This window comes from Anastrepha obliqua, chromosome 3 (assembly GCF_027943255.1).
Source record: "Anastrepha obliqua isolate idAnaObli1 chromosome 3, idAnaObli1_1.0, whole genome shotgun sequence".
NCBI classification, from domain to species: domain Eukaryota; kingdom Metazoa; phylum Arthropoda; class Insecta; order Diptera; family Tephritidae; genus Anastrepha; species Anastrepha obliqua.
In genome coordinates this window covers 100,724,324-100,738,125 of record NC_072894.1, presented here as the reverse complement: position 1 = coordinate 100,738,125, position 13,802 = coordinate 100,724,324, and the positions used below count along the sequence as shown (strand labels likewise).

Below are 13,802 nucleotides of genomic sequence, written 5' to 3'. Positions count from 1 at the left end.
TTCAAACATTGTACAGAATTGAAAAATTTAAATTTATAAAAATCTCAATATTTTTAGACAAAGTCCTTAGAAAATCTCTGAGAATGCAATTTTATAGCCTATTTAGTATATAAAAGTATAAAAAAGCAAGTTTTAGTTGACCTAAAAGCACCGTTGATTTATGATAATTTGTTTCGTTTGAGTATTTTGCATTATCTTGTGTATAGAAAAAAATTGTTTTTTTTTTATTTTGACCGCCGGCGTATATTGCATGTATGTATTTGTACAAGGTGGCGCAAAACTAATCACCCTATGAAAATATTTATAATTTTGGTGTCGCAAATGGTGTCGTATATGACACTTGACAGCTGCACTATACAAACAGACAAGCAATGGAGCGCGTGAAGGTCCAAATAAAGATTTCTATCACTCAAATCTTTTTTTTATTTAGTAAAAAAATGGGTGATTAATTTTGCGCCATCTGTATATATTTAATAAGTATCTTAAAAACTACACTAATCAAAATTTATAAAAAATATTTGTTTCTAGAAATATGAATATACATAGTTTGAAATATATGTAGTCATGACTAACGCAAGCTATAAAAATAAGGAACTCCATCTGCATTGCGAAATGTTGCAATGTTCGGTATCGTCAGTAAGAATTGCCTGGCTCTTGGAATGCACATGCTCGGTGGAAACGTGTCTTCTGTATTGATTCTGTATAGGTCTGAAAATAATATTGCAAAATTTAGTGATATAATTGAAAGTCATCAACACCTTTTGTTTCAACCCTTGGCAAGTAAAAATACTTTTATATGTAGTATCGGTAGCTTTCTAATAATTTAAAAATTTGCATTTTGGCAACAATTAAATTGAAATTTTTCTAAATACAAACCTTTAAGATCTCCCAAACAAATAGCGTCTTCGGGTGTCTTCCTCTCTGCTAAGATTTTGATGAGATCTCCATCAATTCCACGATATTTTGAGCGAACTCTAGTAAAATATCTCTCCGCGTTGTCTAAGGGACACATTTTATAGAATAAATAAATAAATAAAGAGTATCGTTTCGAAAATAGAAGTTGAAAAATCGTTTTATGTGTACGAAATAAATAAGAAAATTGTTTTAATCTCAACGACTACTGGTGAGCGAGTAACTTTTCAATTGCCAGTGTGCAAGGCAAGAATGTTCGAAACAAGACAAGAATGCTAAAAACAAGATTGTGTTCATCAGAGAGCGCGTGACGTCACGCTAGTCTAGTCGTGCAGGGTTGCCAACCATTTGCTCTTCGTAATAAATTCAGAGCTTTTTTATACCCAATATGCGTAAATTTGTGTGTTTGGTGTTTGCTTCTTTTTTCAATTTGACGCTATCAAAATTGTAAGTTAAAGCTAAAATTTTGTATAATTAAAAAGGGCTAAAAAAGCCACTCTGGTATTTAAAGCTTACGCTGTGAAGATTTCAATGCTATTGAAAATTTGTTTCTTCTTATAAAATTTGATGTTTTGAAAGCGCAAATCTCAATTATTTGTTTCTTTTGAGGTTATGTAAGAATATTGGATCTTCTTTTCTCAACTCTTCTTAACATTTGAAACCTTTTGATAATTTTTAAAAAGCCTTTGAATTTGCTGAATACGAATTAAGGGGTTAGGAGTAGTCAGAATTTTAAAAATATTGAATTGTTTGCATTTTCTTAAAGTATATCTTAAAATTATTGTGTGAAAATTTGAAGTGAATCCGACAAATACTTTTGGAGTTATTCAACAATTAACAAAGGGCGCTCGGGCACTCCGGAGCTCTATAGCAAAACTTTGAATGCGTTTTTCTCAAATATATGGTTTTTGAACTGGTGATCACTGAAACTTATAAACCGCTTAAATCTATCAATAAAATTTATACTGTTTTTGAAAAGCATAAAAAACCCGTGCTTGATCGAAGGGTTTTTTTTTTCAAAATTTCGATTTTTTTTAAACAATTGTGGGTTTTTTTTTCTCTGAATCTAAAAATATTTCCTGAGGCCGCCATATTGTTAATTTTGAAAAAAACTTCAATCAGGCACAAGATTATTTGTTAATAAAACTAATTTCTCTTGTCCGATTGATTTTAGATGAATCTCCAAGGACTTGTGATGATCACTGCTAAGGACTTCTGGAGAAACGGGCTCCACACAAACAGCGGTAACTTTTACAATTAAAATTTTTTTTTGTTGAAATTTTGCTAAAGTCAAGTTGAAATATAATGTATTAATGCATGTTTTTATTTTTGTAAAATAATGTGACTAACTAGCAAAAAAGAATATTTCAAAATCATCATTTTTTCGGGCCTTTCCTCAACCCCTTAAAGCAATAGGGCGGTATTCATAGTAAAAATAAAGAACAAAAAAAGCAGTTAATACTGAGGAAACCATAATAACCTTTTTGAAAAAGAAGTACCTTATCTTGTTACATAACCTCAAATATTGCAAAAAAAATGTCGGTCTTTTTTTTAAGAAATTCTCTTAACATAAGTTTTAAATACAAGCATGAATTTTTAAATTCTGTTTTTTCAATACTACTCTGTTGTATTTTTTTCAAATACACTCTATTGTACTTAACCATAACAAATTTATTTAAAAAACGCACACAAGAACGAACAAAATTTATATGAGTAATAAATAATAAGGTCTCAGTAGTCTAGCGCAAGTCCACTAGCTCGCCGTCCCAGAGGTTGTGGGTTCGAATCCCACGTAAAGCACACTCCTCGCACTTTTCCAAATTTACCTACTTTCCCTGTAAAAAAAAACAAAAAAAAATCTCATTCCTCAAACCCAAAAACTGATCCTTTCCATTCTTACTCCCGCTTAATAGTCAGCGCATTATTTGCATTGTGGCTGCTAAAACAAGCAAAAACAAACAGTTACATACTGCATCAGTGGCGCCATAAAGAGGAAGCGGGCCACAGCGGTAATAGCGCTGATGCACCAAATTTAGCAAAGTCCTCAATCATCTGTGCGATACTTCTGGCAGAAAAATGTGAAACACAGATGGCGCTCCAAGCAAAAAGAAGGCGTTGTTCCTAAGCAACGACAGGTGGGCATTTGCACCACTTAGGACTGGTGGGCTAATCACCTACCCTGTCAGAAATCAAAATAGAGTAACGAAACCAACGCAAGACTGAGACTTGTCGAGGTACTATGCTCTCGAGACGAATGAACAAGGAAAAAATAAATAAATGAATAATAAATACAATTTTTCTTACTTTGATATCCTTTTTTTATCCCTTTTATCATTCCGACAACGCGCGAAATTAGCTGATTTTTCCTTTTTTTAAGTCGAACATGATGCCATGTTTATACAGAACAAAAAATCGTATCTTCTGCATTTTTAAGCCCAAAAACTTTGGGGCAATTATGAGATTAGTTCACATTTAATACGTAAACAACCTTTGGCAAACTCTAGTTTTACACCAGGTCCTCAAAGTCAATAAAATGTTGTCGGTCTATGTAATCATTACCTTATGTTTTTTAAGGCATAACTGAAATGATTTACATCCAAATGCCATGCGTACTCACTTACATACATATTTCAAAATTGGGCAATGCTGAACCAGAATATCGAATAGAAATTTGTTTTTATACAAATTTCGTACATATCAATGGATTTAAAGAATAATAAACCTTAGGCCGATGCACGAGCCATTTTTCGCCTCTAAAAACTTGTGTGCACAGTCTATATTTGTTTTTTAATGAATTAAGTACATGACGCACATTAAGGTTTTGCTTTGATGTTTGCTTTCGTCAAACTTATTTTCATATTCGTGCACGCGCCTGTGGTTACAAATGGATAATAAAGCAAAAAGTCAAATAATTATGCAAAATTAGGTACGAGTACTAAACACCACAAAATACTTCGAGGCATGTTTGTTAAGTAAACGATTTTAATATTTTAAGGAGTAAGCATAGCGTTAAACATTTCACCGCTTGAGTTTGTCTATTAAACATCTATACACTCCAAATTTTTCTTTTGCTCATTAAACGTCAGTAATTCAATTTTAAATTACTCATCTTCCGTAATTACATATACCAGTGTGCAAAAGTGCACTAGGGCATTGTAACTTTTTTCTCAAAACGGTTGGTTGTACTTGCTCTTCTTCTTCTTCTTGAATGGCGCGATAACCGCTTACCCGATTTCGGCCGAGTTTAACAAAGCGCGCCAGTCGTTTCTTTCTCGATCTAATCGGCCCCAGTTGGACATACCAAGTGAAGCCAAGTCCTTCTCCATCTGATCGTTCCAATGCAGAGGAGGCCTTCCTCTTCCTTTACAGCCAACGTAGCCGCTAGAACTTTATTCGCTACGCTATGTCCATACCGTCGTAAAGTTCATACAGCTCATCGTTCCATCGCCTACGATACTCACCGTCTCCAACGTGCAAAGGTTCAAAAATCTTCCCCAGAATCTTTCTCTCAAACACTCCAAAGAACGCCTCATTGGATTTTGTCATCGTCCGCGCAGAAGCTTGCTTACAGACACGAAAGGACTAATGAGAGCCTTATAGGGTATTCGTTTTGTTCGTCGAGAGAGGACTTTTCTACTCAATTGCCTATTTAGTCCAAAGTAGCAATTGTTGGTAAAAGAGATTCGACTTTAAATTGCAAGTTGGACATTATTGTCGGTGTTAATGCTGGTTCCTAAATAAACGAAGTTACTTGCAACGTAGAAATCATATCTGTTAACAGTGACGTGGGCGCCGATACGCGAGTGCGCCGACTTTTTGTTTGATGACAGGAGGTACTTCGTTTTGTCCCAGTTCATCACCAGACCCATTCGCTTTGCTTTGATGTCAATATCCATAAATCGTACGCTCTTGTAAAAAATTGTACCTAAAAGATTAAGTTTTGCGGCTTGCACGATCTTTTCCAGCATCAAGTTAAAGAAGTCACACGACAGTGAGCCACCCTGTCTGAAACCTCCCTTTGTATCGAACGGCTCGAAAAGACTTGACGTATTGTGAATATTTTGTCGATGGTGGATTTTCCCAGATCGCCGTCTTCGTTTCTACAGGCAAACGCCCCGGTCTTAAAACTTTCTGTAAGCCGCTGAATTTTCTGGTAGAAATTTCGGGCGTTGTTCCTATTGGCCAGCATCTCAGGCTCCTCGCACTCACATACTTCGGCCTCTCATATCTTCCTTCTGGTAATACGCCTGCCCTCCTTTTTTAGCTCCCGTTAGCGATCCCATATGGCTTGTGTTGCGACCGATCGCAGTGGCTCTATAGGCAGGATCTTTTTTTTCTGCGGCAGCATGACATTTCTCGTCATACCAAGGGTTTTTTCGGGCTCGAAAATGTGCTAGAAATTGACTTTGTGTGCATTTTGACTATAAATATTAATTCCAGACTACCAGAAGTGGATAGATTGATGCTATTTAGACGACCACTGGTTAAAAGGACCAACCTGCAGCGGTATCAAATCATTTGAAGCGCAAAATTAAAATTCCATACGCACTTTTATTAAAATTTCATACGGCACTGCCAATTTGTGTCCCGAGAAATTCGTTTAATATGCTGCGGTGTATTCGAACAGACAAAAGGCATATAAAGTTTTCTGAAATAATCTTAGTCTACTCTGTTACACTCGCCACATAATCCACAATTATTTTTTAATAATACATATTTTCAATTTACAGACATGCCAGTTTTTTATTTGTAGTGTCGATTCCCGATTGTCTATGCTTTCAAAGATATCAAATTCAAATATTGTGCATGTGTTTGTGCTGCCATTCATAGCAGCTGTGAAATTCCCCATAAGTAGTTCGTTGAGATTTTCATTCACTCTTCTTTAGGTAGATCAAATCGAAATAAAAATGGTATTGACAAGAAGTGAAAAAACTGTCTAGCGACAATTGAAATCAACACAAATTTCGGTAAGTAAAACGCAAAAATACACGTGCAAAAATTCATAAACTGCCCTGGCCTTGGCCAACCCTTTTCATCAGTGCGCCTAAAAGAGTCCCACAGCTTAGTTGGGACAAATTGACAGTCGTAATGGAGACATCTTTCGCCTACATCCATACACCCATGCGCATGTATGCACACTTATTTATATGTATGTATATATTGTGCTTGTGCATCTAACGAAATTACACATATAAAAGTATTTACTTACTACTTTGATCAAAAAGTTCCCGATATATATTCAGAAATTTCAAAATGCCAGTTTATTCCTCAAAAGTACTCCACATCAACTGCAACGCACGTATGCCGGCGTTTGATCTAGCTCTTGAAATATTTCTGGAACTCTATTTTCGGTATAGCCAAAAGAATCGTCTTCGATTTTTTCATTACTTCCTTTCGACGTTCCCCGTAGTGGTTACTCGATCAAAGAGAAAAAAACCACAAAGAGTCATATCAGGTGATTTAGATGAATGTTGGATTGTATTCGTTTCGTTCTTGGGTCAAAAATTCAGGGGAAGTGATGTGTGACGGTGCGTAATCATTGTGCAAAGTCCACCAGTTATGTTACCCCAAATCATTTCCTTTTGGCAAATTCCTTTACGTACAAGTCTCATAACGCCCGAATAATAGCTATTATTAGCTGCTGACCTTCTGGCAAAAATTTATAATATGGTTGTAGTCTATAAAAACCAGGAACATTGCTTTTTTTTTGACTGCAAATGACGTGGTTTTTTTGGTCTTGGATTGTTCGGAGCTCTCCACTCACTCACCTACGCGCTTGAGTGGGATTGCGTGTCGTACTCACCACAACCAACATCTCGTTTCCACTAATGATGCATCTGAGTAATTTTGGGTCTAATTCAACCTTGGAAATCATGTCTTTGTTAATATCAACGAGGCCCCTTTTTTGCATGAAATTCAGGTACTTTGAGACCATTTAAGGTTTATAAGGTTTTTGTTCCATTGAATCCACACAAAATTTAATACAAAGTCGTTGTTGCAAATTTCAATTCATTTTTAAAACTATAAAACATCGAAAACACGGACAGAGGTAGACTTACGCAAGTCGACGTAATTTTTACAAATGTAAAGCAATGGCGATGAGATCTTGGTAGGAAAATTAGTTACTGATGTGCCAACCTAACAAAAAAAAAAAATAGAACTCAAACCAGTTGACATAGAGCGTTCCGGCTCTTCCGGGAACTTTTTGATCAAGGTTGTATACATATAAATGTACTTGCACTCGTATGTATGTGGGCACACATTGTACGTCCAGGTTGGCACGTGTCACAAAAACAAAAATACACTTGCTCGCAATTAGATATACCTATTTTTTTGCATAGCTGAGTCGACTGGTGGTAAACTGTTTTAAATATTTTTAATTACTTAAACTAGTAATTGGATACCTTTAACCTTTGCACGAGCGGACTAATATATTGGTGTTCATGGTTTGTTTATTAGTTTATGGCAACACCAAATGACTTCATTTACACTACTTTAAGTTGTCATTGTAATAAAATTTTTTCTACCCAATGCATGCAGCCACCTAAGCATGAAAGTAGCCACATACCTTTATGGTACCCACTGACAAATATCAGGAGTTACCCTCACAAAATGGAAAAACTGAAACAAACTGGAATCGCATGGTGAAAAGATTTGTCGAGGTGTACTACCTAGCAGACCGTTATTCGGCTCAGAGCGAATTTGACAGATATGCCGACGTCATTCGGTTTGTGTGTCACTAAGCTAAAGCTAAATTTTGTGAAACATAAAACGAATGACGTGGAATCCAAAGTTCCCCTCAACATTTTTTTTTTCGCCATACCTACCGGGGAAACCTGGTATCTATCATCCTTGCCGGAATCATTTAATTTATTGTGTGGTGACAGTTCTACAGAAGTAAAGATGTGGGGTGTAGGAAATTTGGTGTAGGAAATTTTCCACACCGCACAATGGGGATTTTTCGACCAATTTTGTTCATAAATTCTAGAGAAGGTAATTATTGACCTATTTTTATAATTTTTATCTTAAAATGCTCGTCAATGATTTTGAAAGAGATTTTCTAGGCCAGAATTAATTCCTTTTTGTTTTATTACATCAAAATACACCTTTGAATAGGGGTACCTTTGTGAAAAATTCGGGAAAACTAAAAAAAAATAATGTATGGATTTAAATTCGGTCGGACTTAAACTTAAAAACTAATTTTTTTACGGAAAAATCTAGAATATTCACCGGAAAATTGATTGCAAGTGAATTCGTTGTCATTGTGAGGTTAAATTGAGGGTCAGTTGAAGGTCAAACATAGACCTTCCGCCGGATGCTTGCAGCTTCATGCCTTAATACGTTCTTTGGTGCAGTTTTCTGTTAACCTCAGTTCCAAACTTCTTTGTTCTTCGCGTTTGTTTTTCGAAATAACCAGTGAGTCCATGTAACTTCATAAATTATAAGGTTAATTTATTGATTTTCCAATAATATCTGTATACTTCTGATTAAACAACTTAGTATTTTTTTCTCTTAGATGCTAAACTCCTTGTTTTTCTCGACATATCGAATCAATTAATCATTAATAGCTTCTTCTTCTTCTTAATTGGCGCGATAACCGCTTACGCGATTTTGGCCGAGATTAACAAAGCGCGCCAGTCGTTTCTTTCTCGTGCTAACCGGCGCCAATTGGACACACCAAGTGAAGCCAAGTCCTTCTCCACCTGATCTTTCCAACGCAGAGGAGGCCTTCCTCTTCCTCTGCTACCACCAGCTGGTACCGCATCGAATACTTTCAAAGCCGGAGCGTTTGTATCCATTCGGACGACATGACCCAGCCAACGAAGCCGCTGGATCTTTATTCGCTGCGCTATGCCTATGTCGTCGTAAAGCTCATACAGCTGTATGAGCTATGATCATTAATAGCTGCAATATCTTAATAAAAGTTCAATAAAACACTAAATTTTTCTATGATAAATAAGAATTTATTGAACTCTGACGTCTAACCTCAAAACCTTGTAAGCTCTCATAAGCTGTTTTAGCAAAATTCCACAGATATATTTAGTATTCTGCAAACAGTTTTAGAACTATTTTCGAAAAACTTATCTAAACATATTTATGGCGAAAGTTCTCGTTTACTTAGGTTTTAATAAAATCTCTTCACTTAACTTTTTGGTTAATTATAGTTTTTGTAATAAAAACTGGCACCCTGTTCAAAATTAAACCCGATTTAAAGGTGTTTGCAAATTCTTGCGCTTGTTAAAATTGTATTTAATTTTTTTAAATGATGAAATGAAAAAGTTATATTCGAAATTTGATGGCAACCCTACTCAAAAATTTGTGTAAAATACATCTCATTTGATACCCATATTGTAGGTTTTAGTTACCCTTTATTATATTTATTAAAATATATTAAACAACCAGCCATCCTTATACGCATAATTTCAGTGATGACACCTAGTTAGATGAACTTAACGAGTAACATTTTTGTTAACTACTAAAATTCAGGCAATTCATTACAGCTGCGCCTGAGAAAATAATGGATATAGATGCAACTATATACAGGGTCTTTCAAGTATACGTTTCTTTTTTGGCAGTATTCGTCTTCTTCACCAGCTGTCAAAGTTAGTTGACATTTTTTTCTAACAAATGTTTAGTAGAAATCTACGTTTTACTACAATAAAATAAGTTAAATTTTGCGCTAGAACCGCACAAAAATAATTAAAATCTACTTCGGAAATGAAAGATCTATGAAAACTGCATTTCGCTAAACTTTCGGTATTTTTGGTCATTCCAGAGAAACCTACATAAAAATGTTAATCGAAAAATTTGAGCATTAGAAAATTCACGGCAATATATTGAGGAGCCTTTATATTTATTCTCATACCACTGCTTGGTGCACCCTGTGGTTTGGCTATGCTATTTGGGGCAATTTCTTCAAGGGATTGGAGAAGGCAAATATAAGCTTTGGATAAGTAATACAAACTTTGAAAGATAACAATTGACGTAAATATGGCGCGGTGGAACATAGATTATGTCTAAACGTCAACGAAAATTTCACTGTAAAAATGATTAATCTTACATAAATTGTGTATCCTCTACTATATATGCTTGTATGTTAAAAACGGTTAAATATAAAATCTGTGTTTTTAGTTTAACAATTAACTCGAACTTGAAGGACGCTGTACAATAATTGCTCTTTTAAAGTACATATGTACTTGTAATAAGATTAATAACTTTTAACAGTTTCGCTTACCACCCACGCAACGAGTAAAATGTGTACTTTTATTTTCTCTTATAGTAACGGAGTAACTCAATTTCACAGTTCGAGCGGTATTGCACTCATTCGTTGTTTTAATAGCATATAAATGCATCCCATGTAAACACTTCTCTCTCGTGAGATTAATTTTATGTTACGTATACGCACTGCAGCTGAGTACTTCGAAAAATGTTATGTTACCCGTATGTTAAAATAAAATCATTCTGTTAATGTGGCATATTTATGTACGCTATAGAAATGTACGTTTAGAATGTAACTTTATATGATACTATTTTATCTGTTAAATCACTCTGTTAAGCAGTTAAAGGACGCCAATGATGTACGGAAGATCTGTTAACTCCTTTAGTACTAAATATTTGCTAAGGCTTAAGGTTTTTCGGTCATATTTGTGATGTGGTTTTTGGCTACTTAGAAAAAATATTTAAGGAATCGTAAAGAAAATTCAGTAATGTAAGCATTTGAAGAATTGCCTGCTATTTTGTTGCTGTTATTTATCTCATACACCTACTCATTGTCTATTGAATGCTGCTTTGCGCCTCAACATATGCATTAGTGCATAGCAAATAATCCGCCATTAGCTAGTCAACTTTATCAATACATGTCACGCTGCCTTTATTTTTGTTAAAAATGCATTCATATGTATTTTCAAAAATACATATGCACGCACACATTTACGGATTTATGAGTACATGGAAGTAAGCAAATATTTACGCGCGCAATACAAACTTGCACCAAATCAATGCAGTGCCAGCAAAATGCATTAGCATTTAAATCAATTCAACGGTGCTGCGTAGCTGGTGTTGATATTTTGGCAAGGGTTCGTCTAGATTGTGTTGACATAGTTGTCAGATTGAAATGAGTGGTTTTCAGTGTGAATGCGAGTGTGTCTGTGTGTGTGTTTGTGCTAGGGGTGGTGTTTAGCTGTTGTGCGAGCTGAAATTTGATGCGTTTATGGTGAAAGTAATAACTGTTAGTAGATGTGTATGTATCTTAATATACAATTTTTGAATATTTTGCATTTTATGCACACATACTTGCACTCTGCACTTTTGTTTGTGTGACCTATTTTTTGGGAAAAATACAATTTTTTTAATATCATGCCTTGATAAAATGATAAAATATGCGTAGTTTGGCGTATCACAAAATTTTGATTTATCAGATTCGTTGAATTCGGTCTTTTAATACGAATTTTTATGGGCTTATGCTACTGTTATAATAAAATTGTAAATCATGGGGCATAGGAAGCACCTGAGCGACTGATCTTTTATTGTTTGAATTATTTGAACTTTAAATAAAATAAGGCAGTACGGGGGTTATATTAAAAATAGGTAGAAATTCTATGCGAAAGTATTTTTGGGCATGCAAAGATATATTGGGTGTTTCTTTGAGAGCATAAATGGTAATACTAAACAGGATTATTGCTGGCATAATTTTTTTTATTATAATCTGGTAGCTAATTTCGTGGCATTTAATTTTTTAATAACATTTCCGGCATATGTCTGCTGTGGCTACGAGTTAAATGGTCCGTTTGACTAATTTTTGACTACTTTTTTCAATAAACCTGGCCGTATGGCGTTAATGGTGACTTGAATATTTGCTTCGTGAAGAGCTGCTGGTTCCTCGGCATAAACCAATGACTTAACATAGCCCCACAAAAATTAGTCCAGAGGCGTTGAATTGGACGAACGAGAGGGCCAGTGAATGGGTCCATTTCTGAAAAGAAGGTAGGTAGGTTAGGTGGCCAGAGTACCACGGGTATAAGGAGAGAAACGGGATCTTGGCTGGAGAACTCACTCAGACTATCCCTGAAAGGCATACTAAGGAACATCAAGCGCCCAGCCGCCGGAACTAGACATTTGCTAAGAAAGTGTCCATAGAAATAACTCTTTCTCTACCGGATCCCCACAGCTTCTGCATGGGATTTGTACGGAAGTCCAAGCTTCTCTGGTTCTGTCGACCCCTTTTTATCGTACTCATCGGCAACTTCATAGTGGGACTATGCTCCTATACTCTGGAACCCAGATAAGATTAATGTTTCCTGCATATTCGAGACGTTTGATCTGCTCTTTACAGAAGTTGACCTGACAGAAGAGAGCTGTAACATGGCGATGACATGCTGTTAATCGCAGTTTGACTATCGGAAAAGATATTTATGTCTCCCTGCCAACAGCGATCCCTGAGCATTTTGCATGACTGCGGGATTGCGAAGACCTCTGCTTGAAAAACACTACTTGTTTTTGACAGTTTAAAGGAGACTGAAATATTGATTGATCTAAAGAAAATCCTAGTTAAAATTTCACATTCCATATTGAATACTTCGGTGAAAACAGAGGTACCTATGTCCGTGCAGATTCTCCCTTCCTTCTAATCTAGCCTGTTTGGAAATATAGCTCTAGCTCAACCCTCAAATTCCAGTTTGGGGATGGAGAGATCTATCTTAGAGGAGATTGCCTGAAGAGGCCAACCTTCTTCAATCTAATAGAGATCTTAGCGGCAATGAATTGAATTTGAAGATCAATCAATGCAAAAAAAGTTACTAATTATTGGTATGGGTTCATCATTTTTGTAGCCAGTTTTCATGTTATAGACTCGTCTTCTTGTGTCTCTATCTATGAGGCTTTACGTTGTGGCACTGAGTCGAGGTCTATCTTTTTTTTCGGAGCACGTCCTCACTGTATCTCTTTGCCGCGTTCCAGCTGTCCTCGGCTTCGACCATTTTGCTGATTATGTTGCTCGGCGCGATATCGCCAATCTGCTTCCTCAGAGTATCTCTTTCCACGAGCCATCTGTCATAATTATAAAACGTGCGTTCAGCGTCATTAGTCAGGGCTGCCCAGTATATGCACTGAGTTAAGAACTAATTCACTTCACCGAAGCTCCTTTGGACCCATTTGCCTATTGTTGGAATGAGTTTCGCCGTCCATCTGTCACTCGGTTCAGGGTCCCATCGGCTTTGCCCCCGTATCATAGTGATGACGTGTTTCTTCTTGGAGTCCCACGCATCCATTCGGTCCCAGGCCATGAGGTCGACGGGTATCACCCCGATGATCACAACGACTGCAGCACCAGAAATAGTGCGGGAGGCTGAGGCAACTCTGAGTGCTGCTGTTCATTGCACACCCTCCAGGGCTTTGCCCTTGGCTTTGTAGTTAGCGCATATCAACATACTTCGCTGCCTTGCTGGAGAATCGAGCTTTCTCACCGACAATCCTGGCTTAGCCACCATTTGTGTCGGCCACCGCCATACGACCAATGACTGTTTTGTTGTTGATGGAAGGAAGCTACTTATCAGTATTATTTAGCAATCAGTCGATTTGGTTGATATTCATAACTCAAGATTCGATCCGTAAATTTGATATTTAAATACTTTTTAATAAAAATTTTTAACAACTCATTTTTTTTTTTGGTCAATTAAATTCGATGATTTTGCAGTTGCGAAATGCTTTCATTCCATACTGGCTTCGTTAAGGGAACATTTTCTTATAGTGAGGTTAAAGCGAGGCTAAATTAATGGATGTCTGCATTCTTCTGTGCAAAAACAAAACAAAAAAGTTAATAAAAAATTAAGTGATTAAAATTTGTATTAAAAAAGAAAACAACAAAAAACAGATATTAAAGGAAATCACATTTT

General features: G+C 36.1%; 1 protein-coding gene across 1 annotated transcript; it reads right to left on the bottom strand.

Annotated features, from left to right (window-relative positions):
• Window positions 1-465: 465 nt before the first annotated feature.
• Window positions 466-1,097, bottom strand: LOC129242518 (uncharacterized). The gene is made up of 2 exons (XM_054879197.1): window positions 877-1,097; window positions 466-708 (listed from the first exon to the last, which is right to left on the bottom strand). Exons 1-2 carry the CDS (start codon window positions 1,010-1,012, stop codon window positions 569-571), a joined length of 276 nt encoding a protein of 91 aa, XP_054735172.1. The 5' UTR covers window positions 1,013-1,097; the 3' UTR covers window positions 466-568.
• Between the last annotated feature and the right edge of the window lie 12,705 nt (window positions 1,098-13,802).

Coding starts and splice junctions, on each gene's coding strand:
- LOC129242518 (XM_054879197.1), bottom strand. CDS start 1,012: ATGTGTCCCTTAGACAACGCGGAGAGATATTTTACTAGAGTTCGCTCA. Junction 709..876: donor TTGTTTGGGAGATCTTAAAG/GTTTGTATTTAG, acceptor TATTATTTTCAG/ACCTATACAGAATCAATACA.